General features: G+C 45.5%; 1 protein-coding gene across 1 annotated transcript in view; it reads right to left on the bottom strand.

Moving 5' to 3' along the window:
- TMEM132D (transmembrane protein 132D) overlaps nucleotides 1-18,007 on the bottom strand; it is a gene marked incomplete at both ends in the record, with an annotated part of 594,183 nt that overhangs the window by 69,324 nt on the left and 506,852 nt on the right. The window contains one exon of the mRNA XM_080941251.1: nucleotides 9,723-9,866. Within this exon, the coding sequence (XP_080797377.1) occupies nucleotides 9,723-9,866 (144 nt within the window). The remainder of the gene's footprint in view (nucleotides 1-9,722; nucleotides 9,867-18,007) is intronic.

Below are 18,007 nucleotides of genomic sequence, written 5' to 3'. Positions count from 1 at the left end.
TGAGTTTTGTCATTGCACCCTGGTTACTATTGTTTACAAATGTCAGGGCTAGAATTTCTTTTATTTACTTGTGTGTGTGTGTGTGTGTGTGTGTGTGTGTGTGTGTGTGTAGAGCTAGACTTTCTTTTATTAAAGCCATTTATGACTCACTTTATCTCATTTTCTGTGCTTTCATATGTCCCGAGAAGGTGAGATCTCTGATTGTCTTGATTTTGATTATTAAGGAGAAAAACATATTTCTAGGAATTGGGGCATTCAGTCTTCCATAGGAACAAACTCACTGCAACAAAGAAATTGCAGGGAGCAGTAAATATTTATTTAACCTATTGGGTTGGTTATTATTTATTGTTATCATTATTGTTATTTATTATTATTATTTTGTCAACTTGATACATGGTAGGTCATCTGAAAAAAAAAAAAGAACCTCAAATGAGGCACCAACTCCATCAGAAAGGTCTGTGGGGTGTTCTTTTGCTGTGGGAGGACCCAGCTTACTGTAGGTAGTGCCACCTCTGGGCATGTGGGGCTGAGTAGTATTAGGAACCAGGCTGAGCAAGCCATGGGGAGTAAGCCATTTAGCGACATTTCTCCATGGTCTCTGGGTTCAGTTCCTGTCCTGACTTCCTTCAATGGACTATGTAGGTTGAATAATCCCATTTCTACTCAAGTTGCTTTTGGTCAGAACATTTTATCACAGTAGTAAAACCCTAACTGGGACACCCATTGGCCTGAGGTCTTACTGAGTGGACTGCAGTTTATTTGGTGGGGAGCGGGGCCTCGGGTGTGCTGTGGAACTGAACCCCACCCCAGGAGATAGCATTTCCTCAGAGTCCTAGAGTTGGGTTAGCAAATATTTACCATAGAGAACTGGGTCAAAATTTGGCTGAGAGGATATAGTTTCTACCATTGCTGCTGCTTCCCAGCTTTTTCTTGCACTGGCCGTGATTCAGGACAAACTTTTTAAGGAGAGTGAAGTTTGTGCTTTAAGCATGTTTCACATCACCTCTGTCATCTCATTACAAAAGCAGCAGGAACGACAGCAAACGCAAGGCTGGGTTGTGCCCTTTCCCACTGCAGACGATTACATATCTGACAAGAATCAATTTCAGCAACTGGGGGTTTATTCTGTCTGGCTCATGATTTGAGGAGATAAATTCTGTCATGGTGCAGAAGGCATGGCAGCATGGATGGGAAGCAACTGGTCACATTGAGTCCAGAGTCAAGAAGCAGGAAACGGAACTGGCTTATATTTTGATTTTTTTCGTAGACATTTATTATTTACTAATGTGTAGGTGTGTTTGTCTGTTTGTGTATGTAAGTCCACAGCATGAAGGTGCTATGGAGGTCAGAAGAGGGTGTTTGATGCCCTGGAGCTAGGGTTACAGGTGGTAATGAGCCTCCTGAGATGCATGCTGGGAACTGAACTCTGGTCCTCTGCAAGATCAGCAAATGCTCTTACCCATTGAGCCATTTCTTTCTAGGCCCTGGGACTAGGCTATGAAAACCTCAAGGTCTGACCTAGTGACCTATTTACACCAAATGAGGCTCAACCTTTGAAAGGTCCCCATAGCCTTCTAGGTCAGGGCACTATCTGTGAGACCAGATGTTCAACCACATGACCCTACAGGGGAAAAGTTTATATTAAATCCACAACAAATTATGCCAATTTTGTTCCCTGGCAGGCATGGTTTCCAATGCCCAGATTGGGAATGGGGACCATGAAAGTAACATCATCTCTGAGATGTAGCAACATCCTTCTGAGCCTCAGTTTCCCCACTGGAGAGATAAGAACCACTGTCTACTCTAGAAGTGGGGACCATGGTAGCATGATCATCTCTGAGATGTATTAACACCCATCTAAGCTCCATTTTCCTTGTAGGAAATAGAATAAAAACATCTATTTTGAGATTTTGAGGTATGGTTGTGAGGATAAAACAAGAGACGTTATAAAACAACTTCCCAGCAATTAAACTGCCACTATGTCTGTTTCTATTATTGTATTGAATCTTTGCCCCCCTTTATTTGCCACAAGATCTGGGTCAAATGGTCAACCAGTGGTTATGCAATTGCACATGAAATTCAGAAACCAATTGACAGGTAGGTGCAGAGAAAGAAGAGTCTCAAGTGGGTCACAATACCGGGAGAAATGTGTTCTTCCATTCGAGTAATTAAAACAATCCAGTGTTACTAGGTCACTCCCGAAAACTATCTCCGTTTAGTGTCCTCACGGGATGCCAGGATTCAAGTGTGAACAGACTCCAGCTATGTGCAAACTTACATGACACAGCTCGTTTTTCCCTCCTAACCCTCTACCTACTGTATCTGCGGAGTCTCCCTGAATGGGAGGGAGACAAACTTGGTGGACTCCTGTGTGATGTGTGTGTGTGTGTGTGTGTGTATGTGTGTGTATTGTGTATGTGTGTGTGTGTGTAGGTCTCAAAGAATTAATGAATGTCCTTTGCCTAGATAGATGAAAGATTATCTATAAGGATGTCAGACAAATTCATCACTCCTGGAAGACCTGGAGAGACACTCATCTTTTGCACTGATGAGCCAAGCATCACATCCGCATGTAAATGTTGATCTGCCATCCCTCCAACCTGTTTCCCCGTGTTCCTTGCTGCTGAAGACAGAGGAGGTCTTCAAAGGAGGCAGCAGGCACTTTCAGAGAGACACAGAACCCATGCACTGGCCCCCTCTCTTGTTGGAGAGTTAAGGAGGGGCTGCAGTGGGAACAGAGGGGGAGTACAGAGCCTTCCGACTGAGAGGAGACTAATGAGCCCTGTCTCTCCTGGAGGCAGCTCTGTGGCTGTGCAGATGATTGGAAGTCCGGTTGGATATTTAAGAGAGAAAGCCATTCAGTGGGCTGGCACCCCATGTTCCTCTTCTCCCCAGGAACAGGGCTACTGCACAGACAAACTGGCTCTTTGAATCCCAACTCCAAAGCACCTACTGAGGGTACTGAACGCTCTCCTAAAAATCTCTACCCCTTCCTATTCCCGCAGGTGCTTAGTTGGCTTGTGTTGAGTAACCTGTTCCAGTTACCAGGACTTCACTTTTTGCTTCTCAGCAGCGGGTTGCCCTTGTTGAAGAAAGATGTCTGCATAAACCTGCCTTGGGAGAGTATTTCAGCTTTATTGCATATTCTCTCTCCGCTGGTGAACACCTCCGTGGAGAAGCCAGGGTAGGCCTGAGCTGTTCTAACATGACTGAGTGTGGTCTGTGCCCAGCTGGGACTGGCTGGAGCTGGGCTCCCTTTGATGGTAACAGGAGATATTGTTGAGCAGGGCTGTCCATCCTGGAAATGAATACTTGAACCTATGGTGGTGCAGGTTCTTGAAGGAGGTGATGAGCTCCCATCTGCTGGCTTCCCTCACTTAGTTAGCTTACACGTGTTGCTTCCTAGTTTCTGTTAGGATTCCCCTAATCTCCAAATCCACCCCCCACCGAGCAATTGCAGGGGGACATTCTGATTATCCTCCTTTACTTTGGGGGCTACATTCAGAGGTCTGCCCAGGGGACCCGACTCTAAATGTGTCTTTGGGATGATGTGGTTTAGAACATGTAGTTTTTGTGGAATCCCTAGGATGTCCTGATTTTGCTAAAAGATAAGAGGTAACCTAAATACCGATAATCAGAACACACCCTAGGGTTTTATACAGAAGTGTTCTGGGAAGCACATTTCTTCCTGTTGACCGTGAGCTTGCTTGGAGGCACTTAGGAGGGTGGGCAGATTTGGAGAGAATAGAAGTTAGAGCCTGAGAGATGGCTCAGCCACTAAAGGCTCTTGTCACTAAACCTGGCAACTGGAATTTGATTTCTGGGACCCAGAGTGTGAAAGGGGAGAGCAGAGTCCCTCAAGTTAGCTCTGAACCTCCCTGTCCACATTCTAGGAAAGAGGCACACCTCCGTACTATGAAAGCCATACAGATGGAAGAGTGGAGTAGAATGAAGAACAATTGAAACAGAAGGGGAGGATGCAAGAGAGGAAAGGAGGCAGGGAGAATGCATATCTGGTAATACATCTCTACACTCACACTATAATCCACTTTGGTAGCCCCAACTTTGACTCTTTCTATCATCTATAATAGTGGTTCTCAACCCATGGGTTGCGACCCCTTTGGGGGTTTACATATCAGACATTCTGCATATCAGATATTAACATTACTATTCACACAACCATAGCAAAATTACAGTTATGGAGCAGCAACAAAAATAATTTTATGGTTGGGATCACCACGCCATGTGGAACTATATTGAAGGAAGTGTAATTAGGAAGATTGAGAACTGGTGGTCTATGATTTTGTGTGTGTGTGTTGTATTGTATGTGTGTGTGCTTGTGTGTGTGTGTGAGAGAGAGATATATATAGAGATAGAAATAGATAGAGATAGATAGAGAGAGAGAGAGAGAGAGGGAGGGAGGGAGGGAGAAAGAGAGAGAGAGAGAGAGAGAGAGGAAAACAAATTAACATGGGTGGGATTTCCCATGGTTTCTAACTCCCGATGATCATATTGGATGTTATTGCTAATATCAGAGATACTTCTAGGAAATCCATGCTATCTAAACCAATAAACCTTAGGCATCCTTGAAGGGCATGTCTAGGGAGATAATAGGTGTGATAATAGAAGTCCTGTGTGATTTACAAAGCCGTAGGAGCCAGTTTGCCTATGGATTTCCCACTAGGAGGCTCTGGTGTACTTGGGAGAGACATGAGCTTATTGGGTCTCTGGCTGAGGCTGAAAGGAACGTAATGAAGACAAAGTGTCCAGGGCATCTAAGGAGAAGGCGTGTCTACCCTGAAGTTTCCCAGGGCCTGAACAGGTGGGTTGATGCCCCTCCAAGGAACCTAAGTGATACCAACACACCATGTGTTTCAGGTGACTGTCACCATCTGTGGTGTAGAGAGTGGCCCAGTGGCAGCTGGAGAGGTTAGGGGGACTGGAGCATTACATTATGTGTCAGCCACAAAGACCGATGATGGATGTGAAATACAACACGGAATTCGCCATTTTTCCTTGTGTCTTCTGCATATCTGTGACTTAATTCCAACAACAAAGGGATAGAAGCCCCTCCTCCTCTGGGTTATCCCAGAATTCCCATCCCTGTATCTCACCTGCTTGGATTGGGTAATCTGGCTATCTCTGAGCCAGTGACTGGGCCTGGAGGACCCAGTGCTGGCTGGCCATCTGGACTCACTGGTGATTGCTGCAGGCTGCAGATGCCCACCCAGTACGCCCTGAGCATCTTAATGCTGTGTCCCCTCTTTTTAATACCCGTCGGTACCTTGTGTGTTTGGCAGACTGGTTAACATTGACTGTAAGGTTGGAGAGATGCAGGTAAAGATGCTTGTCCCTGAGCCTGATGACCTGAGTTCTTCTTAGTAACTCAAACAGTAGAAAGGAGAACTAACTCCTGCAAGTTGTCCTCTGACCTACCTACCTACACACACACACACACACACACACACACACACACACACACACACAATTAAAATAAAAAATACTATTTGTCAACTTGACATAATCTAGAACTTCCTAGAAGCCTGGGATAATCACGGTGAACAAACTGATTTTGGATGTGGGCAGTACTACTCTAAGATGCTGAGCCCCAACATTCATCTTGCTACTTCCTGACTGTGTGTGTAATGTGACCAGCTGTCTGTCATTTCTGTCATCAAGATTTCTACTCCATTGTAGACTGTACTTTTTATGTCATGAGTCATAATTTTGCCACAGTCCCTAACATAGCATCCTTTCAGTCTTAGTTTAAGTCTCTACCTTGAGGACTGTTTTGTGACTGCATTGACTGTCTCTTGTTTGTTATTACAGATAGTCAAACTAAGGATGCTCTGACTTAGAATTCATTGACTAGGTGACAGAGGAGAAGCAATATATACTTGATATTAAATATTACTTTAAATGTTAATTTTAATTTTTTTCCCCTTTGGGCTGGTAGTATGTGACATGGTACCCTATGGATGCTGTGTGGCTTCCTGGACAGCTGTCACAGGGTATATAACTCCTTTCCCACAGGGCAGTGTTTAGTTGGTACATTTATTGTTTAAGGTAGCCAATGCTCCATGAAATAGTGAATACTTTCATGAGATGAAGCTTGTGTTCCAAGGTTGTGCCCAACTATGGACTGATGCGAATGCTCCAGTAGACAGGGCAGAATATGCTGTTCAGGTTAATGGCACTAGATATTTTTTAACTCAAGATGTTAAAATGTTGTCTTAATGTTGGTATACAGATAAAATGTAGCCACTTCCCCAGGGATTCTTATTTAAGAGTAGTGTGTAGTTGAACATTGTCAAAGCATTGGTAATACCAATTATATGTGCTCATGGAAAGAATTTTTTAATGCTTATTTTTTCCTTTAAATAACCTAATTTTTATTCCTTTTTATATCAATTATTTAAATATAATATTTATTTACATATATTATTTTGTATAATTTAAAATATAAATCTATGGATACATATTTATTTAAATATATATTTATATAATTTATGAAATTATAATTCCTTTAAATAAGCTAATAATAAGATGTTGAAGGATGTGGTGATTTGGGTCCCTGACTGACAGCTGTCAGACCCCCTTCTTGGTGCCCTGGATGACTTGCTTCAGCAGAGGACTGTCAGTTGAGCAGCTTAGAGCACAACTTTCAGTACAACCAGGCTGCTTTGGACACTTCAAGATGTTTCGAGGAAGCTACATAGCCACCACAGCTGCTTGTTGCCAAGGAACAACTCCAGCTCCAGGGTGGGGCGCTGTTCCCAGCACAGCTGTTTAGGCAGCTCGAGAATGAACTTTCTGCAATCCCAAGCTTCAGTTGAGCTCAGTAGCCATTCCCACAAGTCTAGAGGAGCACAAGAGGGAGCACTCTCTATGGTACCCAGGAGAAGACCTGTGGATGGCACACACCTCAGTTTTTCTTTGTTTATAATAAGAAGATTGGGCTCACTCTTCCAGCCAGTTGGGAGACCCTATTCCTGTGATGCTCCTGGTGTTGTCATGTTAGGCTCAATCAAAGGCTTTTCTTGCCTATTTTCCTATTGCCAGCAGAGCTGAACAAGCTAGTCACAAAGTGTAGATGGTGGAGAAGTAGTAGGAAGAAAGATGGCAGTGGCAACAGCATTGGCAACAGCAACAAGAGGTGATGTCAGAGTTCCAGAGTGTCTGGGGTAGAAATGGTGGGAAGCTGAGGTCGTGGAGGCCACATGGAATGGCAGAAGTAGAGAGGAAGCGAAGCAGGGAGGGTCAAGGATGAAAGAGGGTTGGAAGGCTTTGAAGAAGAGGAGCAGCAGGCTCTGTTGCCATGCAGTTTCCAGATAATGGGTGAGCCTTATGGGCCAGGGGTGTCAGATATCCCAGGTCCAAGAGACACAGCATTACCTCTGCAGAGGCTGAGGATCTTAGGGATTTGGGAGTTGTGACATGAGCAGGCAGCATCATTTGCTGCTGCTGCTGCAAGCTGAGGGTCAGACCAGCTGCCAAACATGGGTGGTTTAACTCAGAGTAATAAACCTCCTATCTGGGTCCTGATAGTTTGAGTCTCTGGCTTCTAAAGCCTGGAGCAACAGGTCTGTGGCTCTCAGGGCTTGGAGCTGTGAGCCTCTGGGTCTGCCTTGGGCACTCAAGAAGCTAGAACACCCAGCACTGACCCACTGTCCCACTTGTGATTTCTCACTGAGAGCATTATCCCAGCTGGCTGTTTGGAAGCATTGGGTTGTCAGGAGGTATCTCCAGCACCACTGGAGAAGCAGCTGTGTGTCATCCATTCATTGGCCTTGCAAGGATTTGTGGACCATTCATAATGTGTCAGATCTTGTAAGTGATGGGATCATAACAAGAAACAGAGTAAATCGGAACATCTTCCCCTTATGGAGGTGATATTTCCATGAGAGAAGTCAGACAATAAACCCAGTAGTATAGATACATACACACATATACATGAATAACTAAACATGACATGTAGTATATAGGTACACATTTCATTATGTATTTATATATGAGTAAAAAATGTAGCAGGTAGGAAAGGCAGTGCTGGCATATATGACAACTTCACAAATTTTGGGCAGCAAAGAACTCTGTGGGAGGCTAAGTAAAGGCTCAGACCACATAGTCATCATCTAGGGGCAAGAAAGGTGTGGCTAAAGGGGTTCTTGGCCATAGACAAATCATCGAGACTCCGGGTGGCTGGAATGATAAATGGTAAGGGGACATAGCCAGACTGAGGTCATGACGTGTGCAGCCAGGGTAGTCTGAGCTAGAAGGGAAGCTAGTGAATGGTTCTCAGTATTTGAGTGATACTGTTGGGTTGTCTCTGACCATCCTGGATGCTGGATTGAAATAGAGATGGTGAAGGGATGTGGGCATGAGAGACTATAGGGCTGAGAGGAAAAAGTCATTCCTTGATCTAGAATCCAGTGTCCTGGATCAGGATGGGACCTATCCCAGGAAGAGCTGTCGACTGTGGATGTGTGGAAAGGAATCCCCAGAAAGGTTTGTAGAAGACTGGATGTGAGAGACAGAAAGAGAGAAATCAAAGATGGGTCAGACGTTGGCCAGAGACACTGAAGGATTGGCTGTATGTCATAAAGAAGGTTCTGGAAGGAGTAGGTTGGAGTGGCTGGCATGTTATCAAAGTACCACACTACTGTGTCATTCTCCTGAAGATCTATCTTCTCTCAGCTCTGGGTAAGTGTGCCTTCTGGTGGTCCTGGCATCCTAAGCAGAAACTTGCCCTAAGTAAAGTTTCTATCTGTGTTTATCCATTGCTTCCCGAGTCAGTAGAGATGCTCATTTGCTGGAGTTCTCTTCTGAGTAGGTAGGCTACAGAGACCCCTGTCCAGAAGCCCTGTGGTGTCTCATGGGAAGCCTCAGGAAGGTCTAGAAACCTCCCTCACCATCATTGTTCAACCTGAGGATGTGACATCTGTCACCATGGCTCTGACTGTGGAGTGGGTCATGGCAGCTATAAAAATCCACCTCATCCTGCTGTCTGGAAGCTTGCTGTGAAGATTCCTGCACAGCCAGACGGGAGTCCTTGCCCTCAAGCTTCTCCCAGCATGCTTTTTTTGCCTTGGATGATTTTTGCTTTCAATTTAAAAAAGAGAAAGAGAAGAGCTTGGGAGGAAGAATGGAGTCAGGGAACGGAACAAAGGGACGGGCATGGTGTGTAATGTCCCTCGCTCTTGTACAATCATGTGGGAGGGCCAGGGGTTGGGAGTCAACTCCTCTCTCCGGTGGCTGGTTTTGTAAATCAAAGTTGGTTGTAATCATAAACTTTATGCCTTTATTGATTTCACACAAGCCATCTGGCTGTAAATGCATCATGAAGCATGGTTGCCTCTATCCTAGTCCAGGTCCTGACTCTCTTTCTTATACCTTTACAGCCCAAGTGGGTGGAAAGAAACCTCTGTTATCAGTCTTGAGTGGATGGGGAGATGTGATCCCCACATCCCTTTGCCACCTCCCAGGGCCTAGGGGGAATAAAACCATGTTGGTGACAAAGGTACAGCAGAAATGCCTTGCAGCCCAGGCAGGGGTTATAGCTGTATGCACCCTATTTGGCTTTGGGCTGGAAGACTGTCCTGATTTCAATTGCAGGAAAACCAGAATGGGAGGCACCCAGCAAAGCCCACCGATCCCAGCTGGGGATCAACACCCATGCGCATGTAACTACGGGTTTCCAAATGGGTGAGCAACTATCCACTTGCCTTAACCACGTCTTCGTCTGATGACCTGCACTCCACCGAGTCCGACAGACCTTGTACAGTGCCGTCTTCCTCTACTGAGATTACCCTCACAGGGACAGCCACTGTCTTCCCAGTGAGGATGGCTGTGTTCAGGATCTCCGCCTCCTAGAAAAACAAACATATTGTCCATGACCTAGTCCCCAAATAACCTGTCACCTGAATGTGAGGATGTTGCTTCCTGCCTCCCTGCAAAAGGCCGGGTCTTTCACCTGGGCACAGGAAGCTGAATGTTAACAACAGCCAGCTGCCAAGAGGCCATTTCTGTCAACACCTGGACTTTGTAGGGAGGATATGATGGGAACAGTGATAGTGTGAATTCATGACACTGTGTTTGGCAAACACATATGAATCTAACTATGTACCCAGAACCCTCCGAAGAGTTCTGCAAACCGTGACCCTGCAACCTTCACATCACCAGATGAGACAGGCAACATTCCTGTTCCTTAGGTAGCACAGCAGGGTTTTCTGATTCACCTAAGGTCACAAAGCCAGGGGGAAATGAAGGCGATACTTAAATAGGGAATTTCAGCTTCTTGAATCTTTGCATTAGTGACCTGAGTAGTTTGAACCTTATATACAACACTCCGGACTTGTAAGAGCATAGATGGGCGACACCAGGGAGAAGATGGGAATGGTCTTGCCTGCTTCTCTCCATTCTCCTCTCACGTTCTTGTGACTTTCCAGGCTCTCCCGGGGTTCTAGCCTCCAAATGCTATTGCAGCTGAAATCACACACCCGCAGCGACTCCAGTGCCTCATTTGCATGCATAAAGCCAACTCACTCACTCCTACACACTCACAAAACCACCCATTTCTTGCCATTAAACTTTTCCTTTAGGGATGGGACAAGAGATTTGTCCTTAGGTTACCACATGGTCTAGTTTGGGCTTGGAAGTGGGATGAAAAGTAGGCTGGCTATCCCTAATCATGATGGAAGGTACCACACAGGTTGCACAGCTTCAGCAATAGACCTGCCAGTGTAGAGAGGGAACACATAAAAGGTAAACACCCAGACATAGGGTAAAACTGGGATCAGGGGGACTGGGCTCTCTGATGGGCAAGTCACAGCCCCTTGTTTATTATATTCACGTCTTAGTCAGGGTTTCTATTCCTGCACAAACATTGTGACCAAGAAGCAAGTTGGGGAGTAAAGGGTTTATTCAGCTTACACTGTCCACACTGCTGCTGTTCATCACCAAAGGAAGTCAGGACTGGAACTCAAGCAGGTTAGGAAGCAGGAACTGATGCAGAGGCCATGGAGGGATGTCACTTACTGGCTTGCTCCCCTGGCTTGCTCAGCCTGCTTTCTTATAGAACCCAGTTCTACCAGCCCAGGGATGGCACCACCCACAATGTAGGAGCTAGACCCTTCCCACTTATTGATCAGTAATCGAGAAAATGCCTTACAGCTGGATCTCCTGGAGGCATTTGCTCAAGGCTGGTTCCTTTCTCTTTGGTAACTCCAGCTTGTGTCAAGTTGACACACAAAACCAGCCAGTACAATTCATATTATATATGTTTATATAAAGTTGAACAGGGAGGTGGGGTTATTGCATACCAGTTACCAAGAGGGCAGAGTTGTCACAGACAGCTGAACAAGGAGGCAGGTTTAGCTAATGTCGGTAGAATCCATTTCTCTAGGTGAAGGGTTTTCGCAGGCTGTAACTGTTGTGGGGAAGCACACACTGCACACACTGTCAACATCTGCACACACTGTCAACATCTACACACACTGTCAACATCTGCAAATGGACCAGAAGGATTTGAAGTTCCCTTGAGTCTCATCCCTGGATGGCTTTGCCATTTTCCCAGGAGTTCAAGGCTTAGGGGTCCTTGACACAGCCCTTCCCATCCTTGTCAACAAACATGCACTTCCCCAGGACTTTGCTTGCACACTACAATTTACACACATAGCTGGAAGATGCGTGACTCCTGAGGTAAGGCAATACAAGGCCATGCAGGGTCCACCCAGGTTTTCCTCAGGGATTCTTACTCTTGGGACTTAGCTGCCATGCCAGGAGGGACCCTGCATTCTGCACAGACAGAGCCCCCAAGCCCTAGCTTACCCTTCCCCGACAATGTTCCCATGAGGCCTCTCAGCAACAAGCCCTGTTGCATTCTGTGAAGCCAAAACGCCCAGCCTTTCTTATAGGGTGACAGGAGACAGTTGGATGTGTATAGGGTTCACTGGGTATCACCTGACTCAGCTACCATTTTATTTTGACTTGCAGTCACTGGATCAGGGTGTGCCTGCTCTAAACACAAGCTCTGGGGGCAGTAAGGGTGAGACACCTTCCTTTGGCACCAAACTCGTAAATAGGCTTGTGAATTTGATTTTTGTGTAAATCTGAACTTTACAGTGAATAGCTTGCCAGAAGACAGAACGGAGGCTATCCCCAAGCGACATCACCACCTCCCTTATGGCATCCCCACTTCTTATATAAGATCCACTTCTTCCCTACCTCATGGAGCCTCCCAGCACATCAGCTCCTTTGGCCAAGCCTTAGCCTCGGATGACATTTGCCATTTTCATCCTAAAAGACAAGACTCTACTTTGAAACATTCCTGAACTCAAAACCAATGCACAGCCCCCCCCCCAACATGCCATTAAACACACTTCACATTTTATCACGTATATTTATTTGTGCATACACATGGGTGGGTGTGGTTGCCTTCATGCATGTGTTTGTGGAGTTACATGCATTATTATCAATTGTGAGAGATGCTGGCAAAATGGTGATCAGGGCTGTTACCAACCCCCTTACCCTTGGTGAAAGAGGCTTCTTTTTTTGCAGCGGGTAACAGTCAACACAGAGATGTAGAACTATTGAGAGTGCTGGGAATAGGAAACTGTGAGTGCTCAGCTCTAAATGGGACATCAGTATCAATCCCCTACTGTCCAATGAATACACATATGCACAAACAAATATACATAATAAAACTTTAAAGTGTGTTTAAATGGCATGTTGGGGGGGGGGCACTATGCATTGGCTTTGAGTTCATGGATGTTCCAAAGTGGAACTTTGTCTTTTAGGATGAAGGTGGCATATGTCAATCGAGAATAAGGTTCAGGGAATATTGGGACAAGAAGAAGGAAGAATGCAAGAGCCAGAGGATGGAGAGAAGACCTATGGCATTCTGTCCTCTAGACAAGACAATCGCCTGAGTCACCCTGTGGAGAGGAGCTTTCTGCTGACCTCAGGAGACAGGAGGACAAGTAAGCAGGTTTTCCTGTCCTATTGCACTGTGATTTGGAAGTGACTTGTTATTGCCACATAAGCTGATCTATTCTGACTGATGTAAGACTTGACCTCAGAATTTGCTCCATGCAGTGGTTGATGACCAACTGTCTCAGGACCATGGGCACTGTCCTAGGTTGTAAGTCATTTTGGTTACCCAGAATTCCCTGTGGGATGTTTGTTGTGGGTGTGGTTGACTTCTTAAAGTTTTCTATTGGGGGCTGGAGAGATGGCTCAGTGGTTAGGAGCACCAACTGCTCTTCCAGAGGTCCTGAGTTCAATTCCCAGCAACCACATGGTGGCTCACAACCATCTGTAATAAGTTCTGATGCCCTCTTCTGGTGTGTCTGAGGACAGTTACAGTGTACTCCTATACATTAAATAAATAAATCTTTTTTAAAAAAAGCTCTTTATTTCCCATCAAAGATTGATGACCTCACAAGTTCAGTGATCAGTCACCACCCTCTCCTTGCCTTTTGTTTGCTTTCTGAAGCTCTTACCACCCTGGGCTCATGCACCACCAGAGGTGGGGGGAAACCCAGCAAACATTGTCAGGGTGATGAGTTGGGAGCTTTTTATGGATACAGCATTAAACGCAAGAGAGTTATTAGATGACCACAGAGATAGAGTAGATCTAATTAGCAATAAGACTGCCGGGCCATAAATAAGCCTCGTGCCTCTTCTGGACAGCAGGGGAGCATCACTCAGTCTGATGCCTGTGACACATACAGATTTACAAACCACTCTCTGCTCCATCAAGTGCATGGGTGCCTGGGTTTAGTGGCAGCAGCCTAATGCAGAGAATCCTGCACTTAAGCAGACACCCTGAAATAAGACCAGTGCTCCACTTAATGGGGGAGCAATAGTAGTTTGAAAAATCAAAGCAGCCCACCACTTAGGCTGGCTTCTCTGTGTCACCAAGACACACCTGGCTATATTCTTTTCCCTTTTCACTAATGTGAATTAAACTGTTTTCATCAAAGCTGCACATGTTCACTGTTAAAAATATCACACCTACTCAATACTTTATGAAAAGATGTTCTCCAAGCACTCCCTTCCCCACACCCATTTCTGGGCCTTCAATAGAGACTCTCCTGCCCATGTGATGAACATTTTTCTATGTATTGAAATAGTGCACAATATAACCCAGTCTCAATGGAATGATTTTTAGATCCAGCCCACCATTCCAGTTTCATTGTTGTTGCTATAATAAAATGCTCTGTGAAAAGAAACCTAGGGGCAGAAGGGTTCATTTTAGCTCACAATTTCTGGTTATAGTCTATCATAATGCAGGATCCTAAGAGATGGCTACATCACATCTACAGTCAAGAGTAAGGAGAGAATGGACATATACATGCTTAGTGAGTGCTCAGCCCCAGACTCAAACATAGGGAGTAGTACTGCCCATAGTGGGCTGGGTCTTCTTACCTCAATCAACTCAAGTAGGAAAAATCATTCCTGCCCAGGCATTCCTCATCTAGATAATTCTTTATTCAGACTCTCAGGTGATTGGAGGTTGTGTCAAGCTGCTATTTGGAATTAATTATCATAAGTACCAAATGGCAGTATGGTAGATGAGATGTCTACTGCATTTGGTTCTTTATCCTTAGCCACCTTACATGGTCTTGGTTGGGTCTCTTAATCAAATAAACCTATTATCTTAAGACAACAATTCTAATCAGGTATTGAGAAAATCAGATAGAAAGGAGCCACAGATTTCAACTTGGAGATCTGCTGTGCAGCAGGTTGACTGTGGCTGGTGAGAATGCTCTAGATACTTGACACTTGCCAGTGGAGTCAGGCTCAAAGTCTTAATTCTTCTGATAACAATATCAAACAAAGGTTGTGAGCTGTTAACTCCATTATCTACTCTGATGATGGCAGTCATTTCAGAAGGTGACCAAAACACCATCCTGCGCACTGTAGAGCATTTTCTTGTCAATTAAAACTTAGGAAAGCTAGGGGGAAATGAGGTGATCTATCGGTTTCCGAATAGTTCTTTGGCATTGCCACAGGGAGGCTGAGTCTAGTTTTTCTCCCTTGATACCACCTGGCCACAAGAATTCCATCCAGCTTTTTCTGAGACGTTTGCTCTTGGGACTCAGCTGCTGTGGCCAGGAGAAATCCCAAGTCACACGCAGAGTTCATCTGCTCAGCAGGCTCAGCAGAAGCCCGACAGTAATTGACCAGATATGAGACCAGTGAGGTCTCTGTAAGAAATTCGAGTCACCACCCCACTGTACCAGACAAGGGCAGGAGCCACCTCGCCATATCTAGGATAGAAATAAAGATGGGTGACTGGTATGTTCGATGAACATGTTTGATGGCTCTCAAGGCCCCACCCACCTCAAGAGATAAGAGTGCTTGGCCATCCTTCAATCTGTCACATGCTGACGCCCCAGCTTGTAGGAGCCATATTCCCTGCTCTTGCTTCTTCTGTGACTTTGGCTAATTAGTGGCAGCTTTGTGCCTGTCTCTTTATCCATAGAATAATGTTTGTGAGCACTTCCAGTCACCTGGTTGAATCAAGGGTTCTGTCTGTGAAGGTCCTTAGGATAATGATGGTGATACCCCAAAGCATGCTGGGGTTCAGCCCTACCTGCCCTCTGGGAGCAGGAATGGAGAGAGAAACCTCAGCTTGTAGTTTTATGAATAAAGTGCAAGTCAAGTAACCTTGGCTGAGGTAAGGTAAGCTCTTGGAAGCTAAGTGTCCTCATTCCAAAAGTCAAGGACGTGGTCCAGCAGAGTCTGTTCATGTGTCTGTGCAGCTCCCAGTCTCCTATACTATGCAGCTCCTACTTAGCTCTTGCCTTTGTACGTCACCGAATCTCTGCACCTTGCTCACATCAGCCTGAGAATCAGGCTTCCAGACTGCATCCATTGGAACCGGGCGAATTAATGAGCTCAGCTCTTAAGAGTGATTGATGTTATTAACTTTTCAATAAGGTTAGTTATTATTAACTGTATCGTAATGTAGGCAATGACTTAAAGGGATCCAGTATGTTCTTGGCGAAAGGAAAAGGCTAGAGAGATGAGGTAGGGAAGAAAAATCGAAGAGGAGGAGGGAGAGGGAGTGATGGAATCGAGGAAGATACAATCTAACACAACATCCAGGGGGACTCCTGTTCCATCAGGAGTTAGAGCAAGATAGGAATGGAACCTCCCTGCCCTCTTGGTGGCTCTCAGCATCCATGGCCACTGCTTAGATAGATGCCAAGTTTAGGATAAAAGCATGCATTTCTCTCTCACATGCAGTCCCCAAGCCATGGACTAGTTACTCAACTGGGGACAGATAAAGTCTCATCAGCAACGAACAGCTGGAGGCTTTGAGCCCTGCAGGCTGCACTACACGGGTGTCCTGGGGTTTGTGTGAGCCAGCTTAGCTGTGGATTGCTGTGGCATCATATACTCAAGTTAGAGACTGAACCCAAGTGGTCCAGCCAGGCACGGGTACATGAATTGCTGCTTCAGTGTCCCAATGGTTAGTTGTCCGAGGTGCAGATGGCTGAAGGAAACAAAGATATTGCCTCCTGGCCTCTTTTGTGTCCATCAAATTCACAATAGGTTTCTCGCAGGAGGGTATAGATGGATGGCAGCTGCTTCCATTTCTTCCACTCCTGGCTCCTCTGTGGAGTTCTCAGAGCCTCAAAGGTCCCAGCCTGAACATCACAAGGGACTAGAACTCTCTCCCCCAGTTTGCCTGTGGCAGTGCCTGAGCCAGGGATCCAACTGCACCCGGGGATGGAGGTGCCTATGTCACTTTGTAAGGAGACTCTCACACCCATTTTAAAAAGGAAGGTTGCAGCTCCAGCCAATTGTGACCTTTTAGACATGAGGACAGTTTGCTCATGTCTGGATTTCCGCAGAGAAGCTGAGAGTTACTGGTTTTTATAGGAAATCCTGACTTTGCTGTTTGGCTTGCCTTCTATGAAAAGTGGAAGAGACCCACAGGTGCCACTTCGAGAGACTCTCCCTGGTAGACCATGCTCCTGTCTCACAAAGACAGAGGTGCTACTGAGCTCTTGCCTAGGTGTCTAGCTTCAGCAGAAGGCGGCAGGCAGTTCCCCTGGGACTCTCAGGGTTCCCCACAGCATCCTCAGGTTCTTTCATTTATCGTTTATCCCAGCCTGCTGGCAACTCTCCCACCACCACCACAGTAAAGTCTTAGTTTTGCCTAACTAATTTCAAATCTTACTTAGCATCTAGTTTTGGAATTAAGCGGAGGAGTAACAACTGTTTAATTAACTCCTTAAGCTGATTAGACAGTCCTATTGAAATCCCTCAAGAAGGAATTTCTGACTTAGGGGAGAGCACAGGGGCACTATGTCAACTGCCATAGGCTAAGTTTAGAGAATTGCAGAACTGCTAACTCATGCACTTCAGGGGGTCCTCGAGCGTGTGGTCAAGCAAGTCTTTTTTACTGTATTAACAGTTAGAAAAGAAGCACAATGAATTAATGAAAAGAACCTTGGCTCTGCCAAGAAAACTCATTGGCAATAAAGCTATGGTACTAAACAGGGATTCCCTCTTCCCCCGCCCCGCCCCATCCCCTGCTCTGCCCACCCCCCTTGTCCCCTCGCTTGTTAGCTTGTTGTTTGGACCTGTGTGCTTGCTTGTATTAGTCAGGATTAGCCTGGGCGTGCGCACAATGGGCATGCGCACTCCCTTTCACAAGGAAGACAAAATCAAGTTAACGAGCTTAAGCCTTTAAGCCAATTTCATACTCAAGATTACAGCTGTATAAAGAGGAATCAAAAGGAACCCGGAAGCCCAGTGCTCCTCTCACCGTGGGTGAGGCTAAAGCTGGTTAGGTTTCTCTGGACACTCCATATACAACAGATTTCTTCTTTCTTAATTTTTAGTAGGTACCAGAGAGCTCATGGCCCCAAAACCTGGTGGAAGGAATGAACATTACATCAAAACAGACAAACAAAAACCAACCAAACAACAAACAAAAAACACACAACAAAACAAAAACAATCTCCCTCCCCCCCAAAAAAAAACAATA

Source organism: Micromys minutus (assembly GCF_963924665.1).
Source record: "Micromys minutus genome assembly, chromosome: 29".
Lineage (NCBI taxonomy): Eukaryota > Metazoa > Chordata > Mammalia > Rodentia > Muridae > Micromys > Micromys minutus.
The sequence above is the reverse complement of the archived record's forward strand: the minus strand, read 5'-3'. Positions and strand labels throughout refer to the sequence as shown.